Here is a 26,467-nt window from a genome sequence, read left to right on the forward strand (position 1 = left end):
TTTTTCACATTTAAATTTGCTGATTTTTTTTTTCAAATCACAGTGTCATAGTTGGCATACTATCTGTTCATAGCTTTTATGTTTCTTTGCTTTGTGTAGTATTATTATTTTTGTTTTAGTTTTTTAAGGACAATCTCATGTCTTCTTTGGTTTAAGAATGCTGTATTTCCCCTTTTGCACCCATTTTGAGGAGACTTTTAAATAAAAGTCATCATTTGGTCTGTTTATTTCTTTCTTTAAACAGGAAACAGAGAATACATCAAACAAAGCTGAAAATGAGTCCCCTGTACAAGAACTGAGACAAGATGTATCTAAAAAGGTTGGAAAGATATAATGTCAACTTTAGTTTACAGAGGATATCAAATTTATATGATGCATTTAAAATAGAATGTGTTGTGTATTGTTTCGGCATACTGTTCTGTACATACCGATTGTTTTAGCACATGATTTTTGCATCATCAGCTTTATGGTGAAAGGCACATGTGGCTTTTTAGAAGTTGTGTCATCATCTACTTGGTAATTTATCCTTGAAACGTTTGTTTGTTTGTTTGTTTGTTTGTTTGTTTGATATGGCTGCTAAGTGCTATGGCACAGGCCTTTAATCCCAGCACTTCAAAGGCAGAGAAGGTGAATCTCTGTGATGGATATAGTGAGTTCCAGGTCAGCCAGGGCTACAAAGGGTGATTCTGTCTCAAAAAATCAAAACAATAACACCAACAGCAAACTATGGTTGTATTTAATGGTTTAGGAGTTCCTAATCTGACTTAACTATTAAAAGTTACAGATTCTGAGTCAGGCATCATGTTGCACACCTTTAATCCCAGCACTTGGGAGTTAGAATGCAGGCAGATCTCTGTGAGTTTGAGGCCAGCCTGATCTACATATCGAGCTCCACGACAGCCAGGGCTACATAGTGACTCTATCTCAAAACATCAACAACAGTAACAAAAAAAATAGAATTTACAGATACTGAAAGGCTCATTGTAGCAAATTATGATAGCTTTAGGAGTCAGAGATAGCAGGAAGTCCTTACATTGATAGAGTCCTTGATGCCTTTTAAATAATCAGTGCTGTGATGCTCCAGAAGTTAGTTCACAAGAAGAGACTGAATGCAAGGTACATAGTTTGGGGCTGGGGCTGGGAAGATGTCTCAGTGGGCAAGAACACTTGCTATTTAAGCATGGGAACCTGAGTTCAAACCCCTAGAATGTATCTTTTAAAAAAAAAGCTAGTCATGACCCTGTGTGCTTGTGTTTGGGAGTGCAAGGAATGGAGACAAGTTGATCCCAACAGGAGTTTTCTGGCCTGCAAGCCAGGAGACAAATCAGGTTCGGTGGCAAACCCCGTCTCAAACGAATAAGGTAGAGTATGGAGGAAGACACAGGGTATCCTTATCTAGCCTCTGCATGTAGTACACATATACACCATTTAAAAAAATTATAAAATGAGCTATTTTTAGTATCAGCATAAATTCCAAGGAAAAAGATATTTCTATTCATTTACTTAGACAAATTTTGTGTGTTTTCTGGGCCATGAGCACAGTTTTAGCCAGTAAGTTTCTAGAGCCTAGCAAAACAGCTCATTCTCTACTTCAGCGCTTCTTCAACAGTAGCACTCTTCACATACATTGTTGTGAAGGGAAGCAGCAACTACTGTGTGCATTATAGAATTCTTCTACCTAGCTGGACACCTGTAGCATTCTCTCCATCCTTTAGTCATGATAACCGAAAATGTCTCCTATCTGGGATGGATTTGCTGTCAATGAAGAACGCTATTCTCCCCTTATAAAATTTATAAATATAACAGACTATGAATTTTAATGTTGATCATACCATTTTCTATAAAAGAGAAAAACCCCTTCAGAGAGAAGAAGTATACTTGTGTATTAGCATAGAGCAGAAATAGAACTGTTTTTAAAAATAGGAAAAAACTCACCATTCTGTAGTGTAACAGTTTCTTTGATTTTTTTTTCATGATTCATTCTTGGTTCTCAACCATTTGCATACATTATTTACTTCCTGATTACAATGTAGATAGAATTTTTTATTCTTACCCTGTTTATATGTCCTTCATATTTCATCGTTACTATGCTTCTGCCAAACATTTTAAATTATACTTAGCCATTTGTATTGTTGAAACTTGTTCATTTTTGCTATATTTCTCCTCTTCCTCCTCCTCCTTCAGCCACTCAAGTGCTAGCATTACAGGCATTCATCAACACCCCAGCTTTTAATTTCCCCCCTTTAAAAGAATCAGTTACCTACTTAAACAATTTATCCTGCCTGTAGTTAATACCTGAAAGGTGATTGGGAGGAGAGTTTAAATAGAAACTGAAAAGGTAGTGAGAAAATCCTATGGGACATAAAGTGAGGCTTAATACTCTTCTAAAGCTCTAGCCATTTAACACTGATTGAGCATGAATTGCTAAAGACCATAGGAAACTAATACTAACTATCCTGCTTGGAAGTTTCTTACATTTTAGTAGAGGAATTTGAGTAAACATAACCAGACATGGTGGCACAACTTCTAATCCCAGCACTTGAGTTGTAGAGGCAAAAGGATCAGAAAACTTCAGGATCATCCTCAGCTACAGCAGGAGTTTGAAGCCAGTCTGCATACAACCATATGTCAAAAAGAAAATAAGGAAATTGGATGAAAATAAGTGTAATAAATATTGTACTAAATTTACACAATATTATTAAAAAAAAAAACCTAAAGAGAAACTATCTCCTATTTGACAGCAGGAACGGAGGTAACTTTTGGGAAAAGGAGCATGTGAGCTGATTTTCGATGAATAGATAAAATGTTGGCAGGTAGAGATAAAAGAGGAAAGACATTACCAATGGTGCAGAGCTGGGGAATGTGTAGAATGTTTGGGTGAGTCTAATAAGTCCAAGTTAGGAGAATGCCTCTGTCATACTAACGTATCTGGGTTTCATTTTATAATCACGCAGAATGTAGCGAGCTTTTGATGTAACAAGTACAACAGTAGCAGCGTCTCTTGGTTGCTTTTAGTTCTGTTTTCTTTTTTCCCCTTTTCATTGCTTCCAAATTCATTTTAAAAATTTCAGAGTTGGGCACCATAAATGTGTATAGAAGGTGTCTATCATCAACAGGCTGAAAAATGTGTCTTGCTCTCCAGGAACTGATGGTTTGGTGTGAATAGAGTGAATAGATGGAGCTAACCTGTTTAGTCTGTGTATTATATTATTCATGCTGTAATGAATGGTAAAGTCATAGAAGAGTGGGATTAGGGAACAGACTAGGGAAGACATAGTTTTCAACCTCATTTTGACCCCTTATTTTTATAGCATGAGCCTTTCTGTTACACACAGTGATCGTGTCAACCCTTTATAATAACCTTGCTCTTACTGTGGCCACTCACCGCTCCTTGTTTTCTTCTGCAGTAGACATAGGAGGCTAAGAAGCTTGAAACCCCCTCTTCCATTATCTTCCCCTTCTTTACAAACTTGTTTTCATCTTTTACTTCTATTTCCTATCATATATTGCTGAGAATTAAGTATTTTTTTCCCTATCCAAAGTATTATGTGGAAGATTACGTGGATTTTAAGTTTGGGCTTTTTTGTTTACTAACTGTGAGGCATTTGGGCAAATTTCCTAATGCTTTTACCTCAGATCCTACTTTTGAAAAAAAGATAATCCAGCTATCTAATGAGATTATCACAGGATGGTATATACTGGGTGTGATACACAGTAGGCTTTCTTTCCTTTCTTCTCTAGAACTTGAGAATTTTATTATCTTTCTCTCCTGTGGCTAACTTCCCTCCAGCTTATAAAAATGCTGGGCTACTTTTTTGAAGGTTTTTTTTTTTCCTGTTTACAACCAATTCCCCCTGCCCTAACCCTGGTCCTAAAGATCAAACCCAGGGCCTCGTAAATGCTAGGCACCTACCAAGCTTTTTGAAAAGTATATTGTACCCAGCTGACACTGTGTCTTCACGGTTTAGTTATTCTTTTTTTTAAGTTAGTTCTTTAAGAATTGCATGTGTTTTGAAAATATTCACCCTTCCTCCAGCTCCTCCCCAATCCCCCCTGCCCTCCTCATCAAACTTTGTGTCCTCCTTTTTTAAAAAGCCCATCCAATCCTATTTGTGTTGCCCAGATCTTCTTGGATGTGTGCTCTTCCACCGCAGCGTGGTCAACTTCCCAGGGGCCACACTCTTGAGAAACTGACCCTCCCTCTTCACACAGTTGTCAATTGCCAGAAGCTTCTGGACTGGGGTGGAGCTTTGTGCCCACAACCTCTCTTCATCTAACTTGAGCTTGCACAGGTCTTATACACGCACAGTGTCACAGCCCTGCTGTGTCCTGAAGTCACTGTCCTTGTAGTCATTTACTGCGCTGGTTCTTACAGTCTTTCCACTTCCTCTTCCACAACGATCCCTGTTGCGCAGTTTCACACACATTGTTATCTGACTTCTGTTATCACTAAAGTCACCAATGCTGATAAAATGTAAATATGATAACATTGTGGACCTTAGTCCATATTATAGGTGGTAAAAATGAGGTAATTTCTAGTACTAAAATTTAGAGAAAAGCTAGTAATACTCTGGGAAATCAAGGGCAAATCTTACAGAACAGCAATAACAGCCAGTTCTACTAGGATGGAATTGTAAAAAAAAAAAAAAAAAACTGACCGGGGCAGGTCTGTGACACATTCCATTAACTTACTGGGGCTGGGGAATTGAGAAAGCAGAATCCAGCGTTGATATAGTAGAATGAGTGAATCAGAGAATTTAATGTGTTAGTAATAAGAAAACTGTGTAGGAGATATATTTTCTTCTAAATATTACTTGAAGACATAGACCACCTGTGTGTATTTTTCACTTAGACGTAAGAAACGGGGAGTGGGAGCAATGTGGGCTGGATGTTTGAGCTCTTTGCATGGACCTGCCCCCAGTCTGAGGAATGAAGCCTTATAATTGATTCAAATATGTTCGTCTCCTTGTATCTGCTGGCTTTTCTGGTGTAGTCTAGAATTCAGACTGAAACAAGTTCAATTCTAACCTAGGTGGATTTTGTTCTCATGATTTTCTTAACTTGAGACAGCAGGGAGTTATTGCAACTAGTCTGGCAGAACTATGTACATGAACTCTTGGCATTTGGAGTCTTCATGAGAAGACATATGGCTTCATCTTACAGGGTTCATTGAACTTTTGTGACTGTATACTAACACAGGTTCCCTATTACAGTGTGGAAGCATATAGTTTCTAGAATCAAACTTCCAGGGCTTATGCCACTTTTATGACTGACTAACTCGAAAACATCGGACAAATCACTTGGTCCATGTATGCTTTACTTCCTTCGTTTGTAAAATGATGACAATAGGAGTGAACCGTCATAAGTTTGTTGTAAAGATTAAAATCAATGAAGTGTTACAGACATTACCTGCCATATATTTAATTAGCTATTGCTTTGTTATTGTAAATAGCTTCATTTTTTAAAAAACTGCTTTTTAACTTTTCATTAGATAATTGATAGTATTATTGAGGAGAGTCAGAAAGTACTACAATTGGAAGATGAGTCTTTGGAACCCGAAGGAAAAGAACTCTCTGATCAGGCTACTGCCGGTCCTTCTGTGGCTGGGACAGATTTTAGTAACATACCTGGACTGCTGTCCATAGAGCATGAACTACAACAAGATTCTGAACAGGCGGACAGTCCAAATGTGTTTGAAGAAACTGAATTAGAAACACAAAAGTGTTTCCCCTCTGCTGACACCTGGGAGAAGACAGTAGCTGAAACTGCTAATTTAACTGATGAGAGTTCAACTGAGCAGCTTGAGATTTCTGACCTGGAAACCGAAATATTGAGCAAGGAAGCAGTGGAAGTCAAAGAAAGTGATGTTCTAGATTCTGCATCCTCAGACTCTCTATCTACTAAAGATTTTGCTGCTGCGGAAGAAGTGGCTCCCGCCAAACCCCCAAGGCACCTTACTCCAGAACCTGATATAGTAGCCAGTACAAAGAAGCCTGTTCCTGCACGCCCACCTCCACCAACTAATTTCCCACCTCCTAGACCCCCACCTCCAGCCCGACCTGCGCCACCACCAAGGAAAAAGAAAAGTGAACTGGAGTTTGAGGCTCTTAAAACACCTGATCTGGATGGCAAGTATTAATTGAGAAATGTTTTGGTTAGGAAATATTTTGGTTGGGATAGGGTCCTTTTATGTCGTCCAGGCTAGCATGGAACTTCTCTATTGACTGGGCTAGCCTTGAACTTGTGGAGATCTTCTGCCTCTACTTCCTCAAGCATAGGCATTTGCTATGATTCTCAGCTAACTTTTCTGCTTTTGTTTCAGTTTGTGCTAAAGAAAAACCACTCTGATAGCTAGGATATATAAATTATTTCTTGAGTAAGTTGACAAAAGGTGAAAGGTATTATACTAGCATAAGTAAAAATAATATTACTGAATACTTTGGCAGACTCCAGACTTTCACATTTTTTACCCTCGAAGAATTGGTGTGGGGGTGGTAGAAAGAAAATGGGAATGGAAGACTTTAAAAGTTCTAAATTTAAATCCTAGATCTTTGAATTTATAAACTGCGTAATCTTGAAGAAGATAAATAATTCATTTGAACCATGGTTTTTTAATAAAGAAAATAAGAATAATAAAAGCCACTGTTCTCACAGGCTTGTTACAAGAATTAAATAAAGGTTAAAAGTACTTCTTTATTAATTTTGTGTATGTGTGTATAAAATTGTTGGTATTATTGCTCTATTAGTAATACCTTCATTATCATTACTATTATTATTATTATCATTGCAGTACCCAAAGACAGCATTCCATCTGATTCTCTCCTTACTACAAATGTGGTTTCAGAGAGTACAGCTAGAGAGTCTCAGCCTTCTCTCGATTTGGCAAGTGCTACAAGTGGAGATAAAATAGTTACTGCCCAGGTTGGTGAATTACTATTATGTTTGATATAGGCTAACTCAAACTTTATACAACTAGCTGACTTAATTATTGAAACCGTTTTTCTTCTCTAAGCCAAATGTTTCTTTGTCTTCCATGCCTGACCACCTCACTTCCCTTTCTAACTTGGCTACTAACTAGTTTAGTGAGTTTAGGTAACTATTTAGCATCTGATTCTTAGATGCCCCACTGATAAAATGTGGGAAAAGTATCTACCTTGAAGGTTTTCTGCAAGAATGAAATGTGCTAATATATGCCAAGTGTGTGGCAGGTTATAGGTATTTTTTAAAAACAGCTGCTTCTATTTTTAATATTATAAGTTCCTTTTCCTAGACATAAAACAATTCATGTACTAGGCCATGGGCTATACAAAAGAACTGCATAACATTTTACCACAGCCAAATTCTGGAACTTGGGGTAATTGATATAGTAGCTGAGGTGAGGAGGGTTAGCAGACCTGGAAGTGTAGCATTACCATTTTGTTTTAACAATGCAGTAGAGGTCACAAACAGCCAGTTTTTGTAGGATCCACATGGTGTTTGCCTTTTTGAAGTATTGTGTTTTTTTTTAATGTAGAAGAATATGCAACAACAACAACTGTATGTGAAATTTTTAACATATTTGTTGTCTAGCTTTTTACATAAACAGAAGTTGTCCTAACTCTTCTTTAGCAATATCCACATATGGCTTGAATTAATTACAATCTTAGTAGAGAATTGTTGTTTTGGATGGGTTCAAATAAAACACTTATTTGTTTGTGATACTACTAAGGCACAATTTTATGGGCAGCAGTAGTTTTGATGTCTAATGTCTTTCAACATGCAGAGAATAATAAAGTACTAAAATGGAATCATTAATATCATTTTCAATAGACTTTTCTGATTTGTGGAATTTTGTAGAAGCATGCATGGTAATGAATAATTAAAATTTATAGAAATTGATTTGGTGTGTCTGCTTATATAATTATAATTTTAGGAAAATGGAAAAGCACCTGATGTGCAGACCATAGCAGGTGAAGTGATGGGCCCTCAGAGACCTAGATCCAACTCTGGGAGAGAGCTTACTGATGAGGTAGAATTCAATTTTTTTGTTCTTAAAAACATAAAATGTAAAAATCATAATGGGAAAATGAGAAAGTTCTAGAGATGGATTGTGGTGTTGGTTGCATAGCACTTAACTGTACATAATGACTGTGAACTACACTTAAAAAGATTAACATGCTGTTGTTTCATGTTACATATAACTTACTGTATTTTTTAATTGATGTTTCACATTTATACATATTAATGGGTTGTAATATGATAGTTTGATAGATTGATACAGTATATAATGACTAAATCCAGGAAATCAGCATTTCCATCTTTTTAAGTATTATTTCAATACCAGGAATACTGAACTTGTTTAGTTATTTTGACATACATAATGAATTACTTTTAGGCCAAAATCATTAAACTTAAGAGGGTTTGGGATTTTATTTATATATTGAAGTTTGAATCTCTGATGGAAAGTTGCCATTTCACAAAGATATGTGGTGGAATACTTACATTAAAAGCAGAATCCAAGATGGGCTGATGACAAAGCAGGCCTATAATCCCAGCACTCATGAAGATGAGGTAGGAGAATCACAAGTTCAGTATCTACTTGAGCTACAGAGTAAGTTCAAGGCCAGCCTGGTAACTTTCTGAGACATTAAATCAGAAAGAAAAAGACAGAAACATCTGGGGCTGTAGCTCAGTTGTATGTTTGCTAGCATTCATAAAGTCCATTCCCAGTACCACGTGCACATTCACACACAGAACAAAAAACAGGATCTGTATTTTATAGAAAGTGAGCTTGAAAATAAGTGTAGTAGTTCAGATGCTTTTTTACATTTGTGTGTGTGTGTGTGTGTGTGTGTGTGTGTATGTGTGTGTGTGTGTGTGTTTATGGGTACATGCATGCCACAGTACACGTGTGGAGGTCAAAGGACGATTTGTAAGACTTGGATCTCTCATTCCACTGTGTAAGTCCTGGGGATTGGACTCAGGTCATCTGAGTTGGCCTGAAATCTTTTTATCTGCTGAGCAATTTCCCTAACCCTATAATGGTTTCTTACCTTTGAACTTAAGAGTGAGGAGTTGGAGAGATGAGTCAGCAGTTAAGAGCAGTGGTTGCTCTTCTAAAGGACCCAGGTTTGATTCCTAGAACCCACACAACCCACACAGTGGCTTACAACTGTCTATAACTCCAGTTCCAGGAGAATCTAATGCCGTCTTCTGGCCTCCACAGAAATTACGTACATGTGATGCACAGAAATGGATGCAGCAAAACACCATACACATAAAATAAAAATTAGAATGTATTTATTGGCAGTTTATTCAGAATGAAGTTCTAGAACGAAGTAGGGTTTTTTGTTGTTTTTTTTTTTTTAGGAAGCTAGACATGGTAGTACACAATAATAATTTCAATACCAAGGATAGCAGATCATTAGTTTGAGGTCATCCTGACCAACATAGCTAGACCCTTTCTCAAATATGTTAAAATAAAATAATACATATTTCTAAATTATACTTTGGAAAACAGTTTAACATTTTCTCAAAATGTTAATGTTACCATTGACCCAGCAGTTCCATTCCTATTTTTATACTAAAGAAAAATGGAAATATACCCACACAGAAATGTACAGATATTCACAGCAGCATTGTTCATAATTGCCAAACAATGGAAACAGCCCAAACATGTATTATTGATGGATGAATCCTTAAATAAAATGTAATATGTCCATTCAATAGTATATTTTTCAGCAATTAAAGGGATTATGATATTGGTATTTGGATAAACCTTAAAAATAGCATGCTGAATGAAAGAATACAGATACAGTGTGTGTGTGTGTGTATGTATGTATTATACATATATTTTTTATTGAATTTATGAAATGTCCTGAATAGATGAATCAATACAGACAGAAAGATTAGTAATTACCAGAGACTGAGAAAAAAATTAAATGGGATTGACAGCTAATATAGAAGTGATTTCCTTTGTGAGTAGTCAAATATTATAATTTAATGATCAATTAGGAACTATAAATATATTATTAGCCATTGAATTGCATGTTTTAAGGGGTAATATTTTATGGTGTGAGAATTATATTTCAGTGTAAATGTTTAAAATATTCTTCCCAGTAGTGACTATCTAGAAAATCCTTAACTTAAAATTTTAAGGATTTTGTAGACTCAAAAAAGATAAGGTCTGGATAGATGGCTCAGCAATTAAGAGTACTATTGCTCTTCCAGAGAACCTAAGTTTGAGTCCCAGCACTACAACTCACAACTACCTGTAACTCCAACTCCAGGAGATCCAGTACCTCTGGCCTCTATGTACAACACACACACACACACACACACACACACACACACACACACACACACACACTACATACATATATGTAAATAGTTAAAATAATAATTTTTAAAGATAATTAAGTTACAAGTCATCTTGATGGTTTTTTGTTTTTGTTTTTTTTTACCTCCAGGAAATTTTAGCCAGTGTAATGATTAAGAACCTAGATACTGGAGAAGAAATACCTCTAAGTCTTGCTGAAGAGAAGTTGCCAACAGGTATTAATCCTCTCACTCTACACATCATGAGAAGGACAAAGGAGTATGTAAGGTATGACTTAATGTTATTTAACTTATAACATTTCAGTGTGGTAGTGATGATTTAGCTTTGTGAACTACAACTGTCCCTATTTATTTAAACTCACTCCTCTGTTTTAATCTAAAAGTCAAATTAGCTCAAGAATGTATTCTTTACCTTTGATCTCTGTTATAGTCATATTATGTAGTTACTTGTGGAGACTATTCTAAATCTTAAATCTCATAGTACTTAGTTTCTTGTCATTGAAAATGATTTATTCCAGAGACAGAATCAAAGCAGTGTAAAAAGCCGTGTGTGAGGAGCACTCAGTCTTCTATTCTAGCACTTCACTTTCTAACTATTCGTACTTTGTATTATAGTGGGAAAACAGCTTTCAAGCAGAGCGATTGAGTTTTGTTATGAGATGTAATGAGGGCCTAGGGATTAAGTTCTAGAAAAGCGAGAACTTTTCTTAAATTTTATACATATTGTACCTTATGAACCAAGAAAAAGCTATCTACAGGTTACTTTATTGTTGATATACACAGCCTTGATATAGTAGGATTTTTATAAGTTATTAAACTGCATTCACTTAAATTTTACACATTGCATCTTGCTTTAAGATTCCAGTCTTTAATCTTGGAAATTATTTAGTAATTCTCAGGTTATTCATTAATTTGAAGTTATATAAACATATTGGGATCATTTTTCTTATTCTGATTGGTTGCTGTATAATAAATATAAGAAGATATTTTTGAGAAGAGAAATGGTTTTTTTTTAAATGACTTCCCCTTCTTGTAGTAATGATGCCACACAGTCTGATGATGAAGAAAAGTTACAGTCACAGCAAGCAGACACCGACGGTGGAAGGTTAAAACAAAAAACGTGAGTTACTCGCCAGGGCTTTCTTCTTTTTAAATGTTTATTAGAAAAGTAAGAAAATTGCCAGGTTATTTTTTTTATCAAAAAATGTAATATAAAATATAAAAGTGTTCCTTTTACATTACAGTAAAGCAGGTCCTTTAACGAGATTTGTCTGCTAAATTCATAGTTAAACTCATTCTAGGGCTTCTAACATGTTACCATTACCTTATATTACCACCATCCCAATGTTGTTCTGTTACTCCTACTAATTGCCATCACCACACATTGATCTACCAGAAAATTCCTAAGAGGATCAATCCTTGCCATATTGCTCAGACATATCTGCTACCATTTAATTTCAGTAACTTCTTTCTTATAATTTCTTTCAGCTTGAGAGAGTTGCTTTGGAATGGAATATGTGGTCTCCCTCCAAATGGTTTTAATCACGTTAAATTTCTACCCCACACTATCCCCTCCCTTCTGTTGGTTGATTATGAGTTTCTTATGTTTGTATAGGTCACCTGTAAAGCATCTGACATAAAGTAAATGTAAAGTATTTTGTATTATCCTTGTATTGTTTTCCATCGTAGGTGCTAGAATTGTAAGTAGAACATCATTGTCCATAGTATCTTCCCCTTCTCTTCATCTTTCCAAAGTCTCTTTATATTTCTACATAAAGTATGTGAGATTCTTCCTAACTACTCCAGTTCATAGCAAGTCTATAGCCACATATATCTTATTTATTTCTCTTTAGAATGATATCTTAACGTCATTTTCTAATTTTAAAAGCAAATCATTTTATCAGCGTATATTTTACATGTTGTTCATTATGACATTTTCATACATTTTGTAATGTATTTTATCATATTCACCCCTATTACCTTTTCTTGCCCCCGCCCCCACTCCTACTGATCCTCTTTCTCTTTCTAACTAGTTTCTCTTCTACTTTCTGTCTTTTTTACTCTTTATTTTTGGGTTTTCATGACAGGGTTCCTTTGTGTAGCCTTGGCTGTTCTGGAACTAACTTTGTAGAACAGACTGGCCTTGAACTCAGAGAGATCTACTTGCCTCTGACTCCTGAGTGCTGGGATTAAAGGCATGTGCCACCACTGCCTGGTTGTTTTTGTTTGTTTATATGTTTTCTTTTGTTTTGTTTTAAATTACCCAATGAGTTTAATAAGAGTTACTTACAGGAGCATGGGCAACTTATCAGTGACTACACTGAAGAAATATTTCTCCTAGTAGCCACTAGCTCCCTATAGACCCTCAAGGAGGGTGAGCCAAAAGTAAACACATTTTAAACAGCTAAATAGTGTGATATGAAAAGTTTATGATCATATGATTCTTCTGTTACCCCTACAAATACATAGTATAATGGTGGTCATGTGGATTGTGTCTGATTATGCATGAGTCACTAAATTGGCAATATTGCCATATAAAGTCCAAAGTGAATGATCCACTTAAGTCTGATTTTTTTCTTGTGTATATTAAGGGAAGTAAGACTATTTAGAAAATATGTGCCAAAAATGCAAATATATGTTAACACCAGATATTTGAAAGTTGGCTAACAGTGACAACTGTCAGGATCCAAAGACTTAGGAATTGTTCAGGAAACAAACATCCAGGCGAGCCGTCATATAGTGTATTCCCTAAAGCTCATTTATATTCTACTTTGGTTTTCTTGTGTAAGTTCTCACTATATGGCTATATACACCAGCTCAGCCTGGCATGAACTCACAACTTCCTGCTTCTTTATCCTGAGTATTGTGATTACAGGTATATATCACTGTGCCCTGTTAAAGCTCATTTTTCTAGGAAAAAAAATCTATTCAAAAAATAGATCTATTCAGTCCCATTATTGATTCATACATTATTTCTTAAATCTAGTCATCTAGTACCTGAGCTTCTAAAGTAACAGAGAAGCTGCAAATCATGACATAGAAGTTGACATGTCAGACTGTTGGGTAATATTCTGATTGCAAGATTGTAATCAGAAAATGATAAAAGGACACATACATAGCGCAATAGTCTGTGTATACAGTAACTCTTTCCAGCCCTTTCTCTTACCATGATACACATAGAACATAGAAATATTTGCACTGAGTGATGGGGTAAACCAATAAGGCAGCCAGTAACCAGAAGAGATTGGCCCATGGTTCTGACTTTTCCTGATCATAATAAGTTGTTTTGAAATCTGAGGAAGCAACTGCTAATTGAGCCTAAGTGAATCCTGTTCAAAAGGCCCTGAGAATAGTACAAGTGGTAACCGACCCTGTTCATCAATGAAAGGAAATCTAAATGTTCAGTACTACTTTAAAGTCTATAGCTGAGCATAGTGGTATACGCCTTTAATCCCAGCAATTGGAGGCAGGGGTAGGCAGAATTTCTGTGAGTGTTAGGCCAGCCTGGTCTACAGAATAGCAACAGCTACCTAAAGAAACCCTGTCTCAAAAAACAAAAGCAAAAAGTCTGTATTTTAGAAAGTCACATCTACAATGATTTAAATGTCTTTTTGGCTTTTAAATAGTAGTCATCATAGTTTCATTTCCTGTTGGTATGATAAAATACCCTGATAAGAGCCACTTAAGAAAGAAAGGGTGTATTTGGCTCACAGCCCATAATTGCAGGAATGTTAAGGCAGCGTGAACTTGAAGCAGCTAGTCATAATACATCCACAGTGAAGAGTACAGAGCAATGAATTAATACCTGCACTTAGTGCTTAGTTCGAGTTCTTCACTATTAAACAATCCAAGATCCCCCTACCTAGGGAATGGCGTCACTCACAGTCTTCCCATTAATAAAGATAATCCCCTCATAGGCCACCCCAATCTAGACAGTTCCTTATTGAGCCTCCCTTCTCAGGTGATTCTAGAGTGTGTCAAATTAGCAATTAAAACTAAACATCATTGTAGTGAACCTATACTTATCCATAAACTATAACTTTAGAGTAGACACCTTATTTTGGTTTTAGAAACTGGTTTTGTAGAGATGGGGACATAGCTCAATGGTAGAATGCTCACCTAGCATATACAAGGCCCTGGGCTCAATCCCCAGCACTATAAAAATAGTTTATCATCTTTGTTTTCTGATGACTGAAAGTAATAACAGGTATGCATAAAATAGAAAATAAAAATTTTTAATAATCTCACAGATTATTATCAAGATTCTCTATCATTTTTTTGACAATGCTGGTGAGTCAAAACTAGGGACCAGCACATGCTAAGCAAGCACCCTACCACTGGGTAAATAGAAATTAGTAATCGGTGCTGGAGTGTAGTTTATACCAATACTTATTTATCCATTCTGCTGTTGATAGACATTCATATCTTTTTAACTGAAAAAAGAATAATTCAAACTTGTTTAGAGAAGCTTTGATGCTTGTTTAACTTTGGATTTAGGGGTGTCTACTGGGAAAGCTCAGGCTAATTTTATTTCTGTGAATACCCAGATGAAAGAGAAAACACAATAGGTCTTCTTAGACTTCCCAGGTATTCTATTTTGTAGATAAATGACTCTTTTTTTTTGTTTTTCAAAACAGGGTTTCTATGTATAACCCTGGCTGTCCTGGAACTCACTCTGTAGACCAGGCTGGCCTTGAACTTACAGAAATCCACCTGTCTCTGTCTTCCGAGTGCTGAGATTAAAAGCATGCACCACCAATGCCAGGCATAAATGACTTTTTTAACCCTTCCTTCTTGTTGGTAAAATGTATTCTTAGCGAGAAGTCTCTAAAGTAGTCTTTTCAAAATTATAACTGCATATTTATGGCTTCACCACAACTCTCCAGATCAGATTGTCTGAGGATGGGGCCCTATAGATCTGCTTAAACATGCCTCTCCCTACCCCACCATTACCAGTCAATTATTACTCACACTTGAAAGGTATGGCTCTAAAATATACAATAACTGTTAATTGGGAGAAATCATATTCATGTATATTCTCTTTGAAGGATATTGGCTTGAATATGTTCTTCCAATAAAACATGGAATCTGATGGGGCTGGAGAGATGGCTCAGCAGTTAAGAACACTGGCTGCTCTTCCAGAGGACTCAGGTTTAATTCCCAGCACCCACATGGCAGCTCATAACTGTGTGTAACTCATACATACATACCTTCAGGCAAAACACCAATATACACAAAATAAATTTAAAAAACCAAGGAATCTGAGAACTTGAATACCTACTATTAATGTTTTTAAAGATACCTCTTAAGTTTGTCTATGGATAGTTCACTTTGCAAAATTGTGTCAGTACGTTTTTGTGTCTTTTTCTTCAGGACTCAACTAAAGAAATTCCTTGGAAAATCAGTAAAGAGAGCAAAGCATCTTGCTGAGGAATATGGTGAACGGGCCATAAATAAGGTTAAAAGTGTAAGAGATGAAGGTCAGTAAAATGAGCACATTTCAACTGAATAGTCCATTAATGTGTATTTTCTAAATTTAGTTTATTTATAAGAAGCACTCTGTATCAGTGAATATAACAAATTTTTATAGTCAATATATTAGTATTTCAATAAATCACAAATGTCTCACTTAGTTTTATGAATATGAAGAAAGATAAATTTATACTTTTAAGTATGAATTAGTTTAGTATTTTGTGATTATAACAGCCTTGAAGGATTTACTGTCCAAGGATTAGGTAGAAATTGGTTTTGTCAGACTTTTTGGCTTTTAAAAATATTTTTAAGAAGCTAGAGAAATGACTTAGTGGTTAAGAGCACCAGCTGGCTCTTCCAGAGAATCCATGTATAATTTCCCAATACACTCATGGCAGCCTAGAGCTTTCTGTAACTCTAGTTTCAGAGAATCTGACACCCTCTTCTGGCTTCCATGGGCACCAGGCACACACATAGTACACAGACATTCATGGAGGCAAAACACTCATGCTCATAATAATAAACAGACTTTTAAAACTGTTTTTTTTAATTAGGTAAACTTGGGACCAGGGAATTATTTCATTGGGTAAAAGCTCTTGCCATGCAAGCCTAATGGGGTTCCTTGGAACTCAGGTAAAAGCTAGATGCTATAGTATGCATCTGTAAAGGCAATATTTTTATGATGATATAGAAGATGGAGAGAGGAGAATTGCCCTCAAGTTCACAGGCCAGCTAGTCTGCAGCATGTAACACATCAGCAGAAGAAAACAAGAGAGACCTTGCTTCAAAGAAGGTGTAAGGCTAGAACCACTCTCAAAACAATGTCTTCTGACCTCTACTCTTGTGCTGTGGCATGTGCATTCACCCAGCCACATACACACACATACACACAAAAAAAAAAAAAACTAGGGGCCAGCAAGATGGCTGAGTGGGTAAAGGAGCTTGCTGCCAGAGTTCAATCTCTATAATCTATGTGGTAGAATGACAGAACAGACTCCACATGTGCCTCATGGCATGCACATATATGCACAATAAATAATGTAAAAATAGATTTTCTTAATTTTCAGAGATTGTAGCCCACTCTGCCTTTGTCATTATTTTGCTCATTTGTTTTTATTAATAATTGCATTTAGTACTCACACAATGCCAGATACTCTTCTAAGAATTAACCCAAGTGTTAACTAATTTAATCTCATAACTCAGTAAAGTGAGTATCATCATCCTCACTTTATAGGCAAGAAAACTGAGAAGCATAGAAAGGTTGAGTAACTTCTCTATGGTCAAACAGATTATAAATAACAGCTGGATTTAAATTCAGCCAATCTAGCATCAGACTCCACTTTCTCAACCAATATGTTATATATTAATAGAGAAATTTTGCTTCTCTATTTACTAAAAGTATACTTGATGATCAATATATTTGAAAATATGATTGTAACTAGATATATATTAACCATTGATGAATTTTGTTGCTTTGGTCTTCAGTGTTTCATACTGATCAAGATGACCCTTCATCAAGTGATGATGAAGGAATGCCATATACAAGACCAGTTAAATTCAAGGCAGCACATGGTTTCAAAGGACCTTATGATTTTGATCAGATCAAAGTGGTTCAAGATCTTAGTGGTGAACATATGGTAAGCAACCATTTCGTTTTTTATAACTGGTAGTGTATTTTTTGAGGCTTCTATTTAGCTTATCTTTATCAATGTATGTACTTTTGCTAAGCAAACTCAAGTACAGTAAATTTGTATTATATTTAAATGAATAGATAATGCAGTGTTTGTCTCTGAATTATTGTTTAAGGAGTAACGTTTTAGGCTGAGTATAATCTCTAGGGCCTATAATCCCAGCACACAGAAGACTGAGGCAGGAAGATAAATGAGATCCAGGCCAGCCTGTGCTACCTAGGGCAACCCAATTTCAAAATGAAAGTGAGGATTGGAATAAATGAGCTCTAGGCTGTATTACTGAGAAAAAGCTATGCAGAGAGGCCAACCTTTACAGCACTTAAATTAGAAAAAAGTCTGTCACTTGTAAAAATATTTTAAATATTCCCAATCACAATTTAAACAAATATTTCAGGGCTAGGGATACTTAGAGCATTTGCATGTCATACATAAAGTCCTGCTTTCAGTCCCTAGCACTTTGGAAAAAAATGTTCAGAATCCCAATGTGTTTTCCACAGTAAAATGTTCAGCCAAGATAGAGATAGGTAGAGGTTTATATTCTTTCAGATTTCAAAAGTACCAGACTAGGGATGTGGCTTTGTGGTTCAGTGTTTCCTTCATATGTATGAGGCTCTCTCTGATCCCTAACACTGCAAAGAAAAAAATCAAGCCTACCAGTGCAGATGAAAATACTCAGATTATGTTGCAGGTAGTTTCTGCAAATCCAGGAACATGAGCAAGATAGCAGTGAAACCCAAACCTAGGTAAACTATGCTGTGCCCTTGATCAGGGAATCAAATAAAGCCTAAGTGTTGCCCCAACTACAGAGTGACTATAAGCAGCAGATAGTGGCTATGTTGACATTGCAATTTTGGTGCTAGTAAACTATGCATCAATGTTTTAATTTTTATAATGGTTTCATTTTGGAACTTACTGAATTTTCTTATATTGAACCCACCTTTATTTTCTACTTAAGTAAAAAGCCCATTATATTGGGATCCAAATGATGGTGTTTTGTTTTTGTTTTTGTTTTTAACTGTATTTGACTTTTATGGAAATGATTGTTATTTAAATAAATTAACAGTTGCTTCTAACTTACATAATCTTCCTTGAGAATCTATAGGCAGGTAATCTTTTTAATACACCTAAGTCTGTATTATAATCTTATTTGTTAGAATAGGATTTGGCCCTTCCTAGTAAAGACTGCTATTTTTTAACACTTTTCTGAACATATACTTCTCCAATGTTTTCAGTTTCTATAGAGTCTAGTCATGTACTGTAGAGAGAAAAGCCGAATAAGACCAAACTATTTAGGTACTTGGAAGTATCTCATGCTATGGGCACCACAGCTAAGGTAGGCTAGGCCTTGTTCTTTTCAGTCCTGGTAGGGGTTGTTAGTGACATGTAAGGGCTTTCTCTTCCCCCTTCATATTCAGTTAAGGGACTGAAGTTTCCAAGCTGTGCTTTGTGCTTTTCTAAATAATATTTCTAGGCACTTAGGGACTCTCATAAATGGCACCTGAGGTTGCCCTCTGACCTCTACACACATGCCCACACACATGCATGCATATATGCAACCAAAAATAGCCCTTATTTTATTACTATGTGAACATAGTTTGGAGTTTTAAATTTCTTAGGTTAAACTATGGAAAATGATAACGATCCTAACATACCTTTCTTCTAAAGGCTTCCCTTTGTGGTACTTTAGCACCATTGCACCTGTGGCTAGGAGACGTGTCAGGAAAGTTAGTGTTATCTTACTGTAGATAATGTGGCATAACTTTAAAGGTTGGGTTAAAGGAACGTCCGTCTCTTAAGCTTGTAAAGTCATTTTGAACCTTCTGTTTTCATAGGGAGCTGTTTGGACCATGAAATTTTCTCACTGTGGCCGATTACTTGCCTCAGCTGGACAAGACAATATAGTGAGGATATGGGCTTTAAAAAATGCTTTTGACTATTTCAACAACATGCGAATGAAATACAACACTGAAGGTATTTTTCATTTCTTTAAATATCTAAATAAATCTTGCGTTTTAAGTGCAATATATGTTAAGCATCCTCAGTTCCCAAATTCAAAATGCTTTGTAATCTGAAACTCATTAAACGTTGGGAAAATGCTCAAAGTTTTCTAATTTTAGAGAATTGCAGATTTCATTTTTTCATATTAGGGATGCTGAATTTATAAAGACCATGCAATTATTTAAAAATCCAACAAGCTCCAAAATCTAATAAGTAATATTCAACTGTACTGCTCTCTTTAGCCGGCCAGTCATTTGTAGGAACCACAACTTATCATAATAGCCAGTCAGCATTTACATGGTATAGTACTCTGCACCTATTTTCTTGACTCTTTGCAGGGCTGAGGCAAGAAGGTCAAGAATTCAAGGCTAATCTGGCTTATTTAGCAAGACTGTTTCAAAAACTAAATAAAAATAAGGCAAACAGCAATAGCAAAAATCTCTGGACCTAATGAAAAAAATACCACAAAGCTTTTGATTTATGCCTTTTCAAGTATAATATGTAATTTTATTAACCAGTTAGAAATTACTTGGTTTCTTCTAGCAGCCTTCAGTTCTATCCTAAATTAAAATGAAAGATCGAATTAAACTGGAAAAATAATAATACTATGTATACTCACAAAGTAAAGAAAGGTTGCTAAAATAGCCATGAAAAGTAAATTAAGTTTGTGGATATATGAAATCAATGGATATTTGAAAAACTGTTAACTGACAAAATAAAACCAACCTCAAAATACCATGAATATATGGTAAACACTGACTATACCTAAACAAAATATTCTTGTTATGTGATGATTTAAGAAAGTATAAAGAATTTAATTAAGTAGGGACTCTGATTTTATGAGATAACTTTCTTATAATTTTTAATGTAACAAACTTTATTCACAAATCATCCCCTTCCTAATCATCTAAGGTTGAAAATAAGAAGTTAAGAAGTGGGAGAAAAGAAAATAGAGTTAACCATTGGTGAGAATATAGAATATAATCGAAGCACCAATTTAAAGAACACAGAAGTTTCTCATTCATTCAACTCTCTAGTTAGACCCTATATTTTGTTTTGTTTGGGAATTGCTTGGTACTAGAAATTGAACCTAGGTCCTCAAGTATACCAGGCATCTATCATTAAGCTCTATAATTAAGCTATATTCTCAACCTCAATCCACCTCCCACTTAAAAAAACTTATCAAGCGGCAGTATCTCACTGATACCCAGTCTGGCCTTGAACTCCCTTTGTAGCTCAGGCAGGCCTTGAACTTAAGATCTACTTGCCTCAACCTCATGAGTATCTGAGATAATGGTGCTGTGCCACCAGTACTGGGGACCCTCTATTGTTTAGAAAACCTTATGAATGTCCTTAATGTATGTCATAGTACATAATTGATGATGTGACAAGACAAAGGTAAAATGGGCTACTTGTATAGTGAGTGAGCTTTTCCTGTTCTACCTGGTGAGGCAAAAAGACTGTTTCAGTTGCCTTTAAAACCTGACCTCAGCTCAGAACTTCTTGGTCTTCTGTTATTTCCCCTTGCTCCTTTTGTAATTAGTAACAATGTATTCACTATGAATAATGAAGATGAAATGATACTTTGTTTACTAATTTAGGGAACTGGTTAAGCTGTTCTATTCAAATTGATCAAAATGATAAAGACAATATGTGGGTGCTTGTGTGGTTATAGTTCACATTTAGAAAATGTTTTTCTAGGGTATTATGTTCTATGACTGTTATTATTTCAGGATATTTTTGTTGGTAGATTAGTGTATATACATACATGCTTTATTTACAATTACTGTGCTGTTTTTAGGCCGTGTGTCACCGTCACCATCTCAGGAAAGTCTAAGTTCATCAAAATCTGACACAGACACAGGGGTATGTTCAAGTTTTATGGTTACTTTTGTTAAATTTTGTTTTTTGTTTGATGCCCTGAAATAGTTTTCAATTATAAATAAGTTCTGTCAAGGTATTTAATTAAAATTAACATGTAATATTAGAAGTCTTTCTTCTACTAGTATTCCCAAGTAAAAAATTATCAAGTTTCAAGATTGCCAAATGGTGAATAATATTATTCAAGGTACCTACTGTTGCATGCTTAAATAAAACATAATCACTTTCCCTCAATCCAGGTTTAATATTTTTAAAATAATAATTTTATAATTTAACTATAGTTAAATTCTTCTGATGTCATTTTATTGCTTCCAGGAAAAAGATACTTCTTAATAATGCCTCATATTGCCTTTCTAACTCAGTTCTAATACTCTGGTATCTGTGAGTTCTACTTTCCATGCTGGTCTGTGTCCTAAATTTAACTCTTTCACATTTATATCTTTTCCCATGTGTTTGCTTTGTCCAGAATGCCCTGTCTGAATTCAGCTCAAATATCTTATGTTCTCTTATTAAATGTTTCCCTAAATCCAGCAGGCCAATTATTACTCAGTGTGTTTTATAATATATCGTATGTAGTTTTCTATTTATATTGCTTACCGTATCTTCCTTCTATTTAGGCTTTGGACTAATTCTTGACACCTTACTCCATGCTGACTGTAGTAGGTGTACAGTTATCATTGGAATGCTGCTTCTGTGCTTTTATTCTAAGTTTATCTGGATGCTTCCAGTCTCCTTTCTTTTTAGTCAAACTATGCCCATTCTTCATGGGCCACTTTTTCTCTAAAGCCTTCACTCACTAATGAATAGTGACAATTTTAACTGCTTTGCTTTAGGAAAAAGGGTTTATTTATTAGTTTAATTTACTATAAAGCTTCTAGGTATGTATTGCTTTTAAAAGACAGCCTATACTGCATAAGACTGTCTTAAATATGCTTAGCAGCTTATGTATTCATAACTACTTCTGTCGAGCCTCCCCACCCCTGATCTCTAAGTGTAATTACAATGTTAATTGAGTACAAGACATTATAAATGAGAACTATTAAACTTCTTTAATAAAAAAGTTAATCATTTTTCTTATACTATTTGATTTTTTTCTTCTGAAATAATTGAGTGGTCTATCATTTTCAGGAAAAGGTCATTTGAGATTGCTTTGACTTTTCTCATTCTTTCTCCAAACAGCCAAAAGAGGCCTCTATTACATGTCTTTTGGGGTTTGGTGTCTGGAATTATTTCTTAACCTAACTCTAGATACAGTGGAGCACAATTAGCACAGTGGAGATCATTTTTATATGCATTGTGTCAGGCTCATGGTTGTGGTGTCTTACCTCTTTTGAAGTGCTTTTTCATGTTTTCTCATCATGTGAAATAGAGTACAGTTGAGCAGTGATGAGCCAAGGTCACTCACCTACTCCCTCGCAGTGTTCCCAAGCCTAGGATTACAACTCCTATGATGTTTCTCTTGATTCCCAAAAGTAGCTCAGGAAGTGTAAGGGAGGTACATCCTTAGCTTGCCCTGCTGTCTAAATGCTTAAAGACTTGTAGTGTTGACTTTAGCATGGACTTTTAGTCTTCTCAGTTTCTATGAATCCATAGTCTGACAAGAGTGTAATATGGTGATTCTGTGTAAAATTTCTTCTTGATCCTATAAATTGTAAGGGTGTTTTTTTTTTTACTTAGAAATTAGTGTTTTTCCTGGGTAAATTTTTGTCCAGTATACTTAATTGGTAGAATGTCAATGAGTATTAATAACATGTTAACTGCTGCTTAAAATTTTGGAGGGGAATAGATCACTAAAATTTGGGGAGGGAATAGATCGTTAGAATGAAGAACTTGAATAAAGGGAGCTATCAGTCTAGAAGGAATTGAGAAAATGTGTGACATTTGTGTATGTAGCATTTTATAAATTATACTTTAGTGCTATTAATAACTAATTTATAGATAAAGAAAAAGCTTTGAAATATTAAGTAACGGTTTCACGGTTGATAAATATAGCATTAGAATTAGTATCCAGCTCTATCTCTATAACCTATGCTCTTAAGAATTATGCTACACTAGTTGCCATCTTGATATCTGGGACTTATCTTCATTCAGTCCAAAAATATTGATTATTGAGTTTCTACCACATATTAATCACTATTTAAAGAACTGAAGAAATAGTAAACAAAGAAAGAAGACAAAGCTATGTTATGAAGATTATATGGAAGAATATAATTTTATAGGACACATTGAGGACCATCAAAATGGTTCAGTAGGTAAAGATGCTTCCCACTAAGCCTGATGATCTGAGTTGGGTTCCCAGGACCCACATACTAGAAAGAAAGAACAAATGTCCATGAGTTGTACTCTGACTTGCATGTACTCATACACATACACAAACAAATGTAATAAATAAGTTTTAAAGATACTTTATTGAGTTATAACATACAAAAAGCCATATATACTTAACATATATTATTTGGTGAGTTTGGAGATAAATGTACAACCATGAAAGCATAAACACAATGAATGTCAAAAACCTACCCATCAACTCCAGTTGTTTCTTCATTCTCCTTATTTATTAATTTTTGTGATAAGAAATTTTGAACTATCATTTTTTTATTTTAAGTGTATAATACAGTATTATTAACTATAATCGTTGTTCTGTGCTCTCTAGTACTTGCTAATTTTGTATAACTGAAATTTTACACCCTTTGAATAATAGTATCTGGTTTATCTATCCCCTGATCCCTGGCAGCCACCATATTCTGCTTCTGTGAATGGAGCTATGTTATGTTACATTTATCATTTATTTGGTATGATATAGTATTTGCCCTTCTGTATCTAGCTTTACTTATCTTCTAAGCTTGTTCTTGTTATCATAAGTGGCAGCATTTTCCTTTTAGAATAAATAATATTCTATGATGTGTATAAACCACATTTACTTTATTCCTCTGTCATTGGATATTTGGGTTACTCACATATCATGGCTGCAGTGACTTTAATTCCTTTGGATCTATACCAGGAAATGGGATTACTGGATCACGTAGGAGCTCTATTTTTAATTTTCTAAGAAATCTCCATACTGCCTTTCCTGGTGGCTGCACTGATTGACATTCCCACCAGTAGTGTATAGAGTTACATTTTCACCAATTTCTTGCCAGCCTTTACCAATGTTTTTCTATTAAGATAATTTTTTCATATAATATATTCTGATAACAGTGTTCTCTCCCTCAACTCCTTCCAGATCCTCCCTACTTTCCCACCCATCCAACTCAATGCTCTCTCTCTCTCTTTAGAAACCAAACCAGTAATTTTTTAGAAATGAATTTTTGAAAGCATAAGAAACACATACACACATAAACAAAACCTATAAAAACACAAAACCAGAAACCCTAATATACCAGCAAAAGACGAGTAAGGTTAAAAAAATGCCCAAACAATGCAGTGTAAGACAAAAACTCCAAAAGTACCATTGAGTTCATTTTGTGTTGGCTATCTTCTTCTGGGCATGGGGCCTACCCTTAAGTGTGTTTTTTTTTTTTTTTTTGGTTTTTCGAGACAGGGTTTCTCTGTGTAGCTTTGCGCCTTTCCTGGGACTCACTTGGTAGCCCAGGCTGGCCTCGAACTCACAGAGATCCGCCTGGCTCTGCCTCCCGAGTGCTGGGATTAAAGGCGTGCGCCACCACCGCCCGGCTTAAGTGTGGTTTTTATACTGGGTCAGACTCAATCAGGCTGGTTACTTGCACAACATTTGTGCCTTTATTGCACCATCATATCATGCAGGCAGGCCACCATTGTAGATTGCAGGATTAATAGCTGTATTTTTTTTATGATAGCCATCATGACAACTGGAGGGAGATACATTGTTTTTTGTTTTTTGTTTTTTGTTTTTTTACTTGCAATGGTACAAATGAAATCAACCTGATAATTAGTAATGTTGGATGCTTTTGTAAAATACCTGTTCACCATTTATATGTTTTCTTTGGAGCATGCCTGGCAGTTCCTTTGACTGTTTTTTTCTTTTTTCTCTTTCCTTTCTTTCATTGTGTGTGTGTGTGTGTGTGTGTGTGTGTGTGTGTGTGTGTGTGTGTGTGTATACGCGCATGTGCACGCTGGGAGTGAAGCTCAGGGCTTTCTGCATGCTAGGCAAGCGCTCTAACTCTGAGCCACATTGGACCTTTGGACCATTTCTAATTGAGGTACCTGATTTGATTTTAGTTTAGCTTTTTTAATGTTCAGTTGTAGAGTTCTTTATAAACTTGCATATTTTCATGACAAATAGTTTCCTCCATTTATGTAGCTGCTATTTCATGTGGTTTGTTGTTTTCTTTTCTTTCTTGGTTTTCAAAACAGGGTTTCTCTTTGTAGCCCTGGCTGTCATGGAACTTGCTTTGTAGACTAGGCTGGCCTTGAACTCACAGAGATCCAACTGCCTACAAGTGTTGAGATTAAAGGTGTGTGCCACCACTGCCAGGTGGTTGTTTACTTTTCATGCAAAAAGTTTTTTACTATGATGTCTTCTTTTTGGGGGGAGATGTGATCCAAAATTTTCAGTGGGTATAACAAAACCATACACCTGCAATGTTTTTTCTTTTATGTGTAGACCTATGATAAAGTTTAATTTATAAATTTAGACATAAAATATTTAATAACACATTATAATGAAATACAACACTTATAGTAATATACTGTAATAAAATGATAATGAATGTTCTGTTTCTCTTTTGAGTCAAAATAAATAACCATAATTGCAGAATCCAAAACTGAGAATAAAGGAGGGTTACTGCAGTCTCCCACGTCTCATTTTCCTTTTACAGATTTTTTTTGGTAGCATAGCTAATAAATCATTGCCAGACCCAATGACTAGAAGATTTTTCCTTGTTTTTCCAGTTTTACTGTGTAGACTTTATACTCAATTCTTTAATACATTTTTTAATTGATTTTTATGAATGGCATAAAATAACAGTCCAAATTCATTTTTTCTTTGATTTTTTGAGACAGGATTTCTCTGTGTAACAGACCAGGCTAGGCTCAACCTCCCAAAGATTGCCTGCCTCTGCCTCTGCCTCCCAAGTGCTGGGACTAAAGGCATGTGCCACCACCGTCGGGCACTCCAAATTCATCCTTTT

At 35.5% G+C, this 26,467-nt stretch overlaps 1 protein-coding gene across 2 annotated transcripts in view; it reads left to right on the plus strand.

The window, feature by feature from the left end:
- Positions 1-26,467, plus strand: part of Wdr44 (WD repeat domain 44) — a 100,432-nt gene that overhangs the window by 51,474 nt on the left and 22,491 nt on the right. For both annotated transcript variants that reach the window (XM_059250743.1, XM_059250744.1), the window contains 10 exons: positions 245-319; positions 5,492-6,128; positions 6,791-6,921; positions 7,913-8,008; positions 10,449-10,585; positions 11,354-11,437; positions 15,691-15,797; positions 17,275-17,426; positions 19,313-19,451; positions 21,280-21,344. In XM_059250743.1, coding sequence (XP_059106726.1) covers positions 245-319; positions 5,492-6,128; positions 6,791-6,921; positions 7,913-8,008; positions 10,449-10,585; positions 11,354-11,437; positions 15,691-15,797; positions 17,275-17,426; positions 19,313-19,451; positions 21,280-21,344 — 1,623 coding nt within the window. The remainder of the gene's footprint in view (positions 1-244; positions 320-5,491; positions 6,129-6,790; positions 6,922-7,912; positions 8,009-10,448; positions 10,586-11,353; positions 11,438-15,690; positions 15,798-17,274; positions 17,427-19,312; positions 19,452-21,279; positions 21,345-26,467) is intronic.

The sequence above is a fragment of the Peromyscus eremicus genome, chromosome X, assembly GCF_949786415.1.
Source record: "Peromyscus eremicus chromosome X, PerEre_H2_v1, whole genome shotgun sequence".
Classification (NCBI taxonomy): Eukaryota; Metazoa; Chordata; class Mammalia; order Rodentia; family Cricetidae; genus Peromyscus; species Peromyscus eremicus.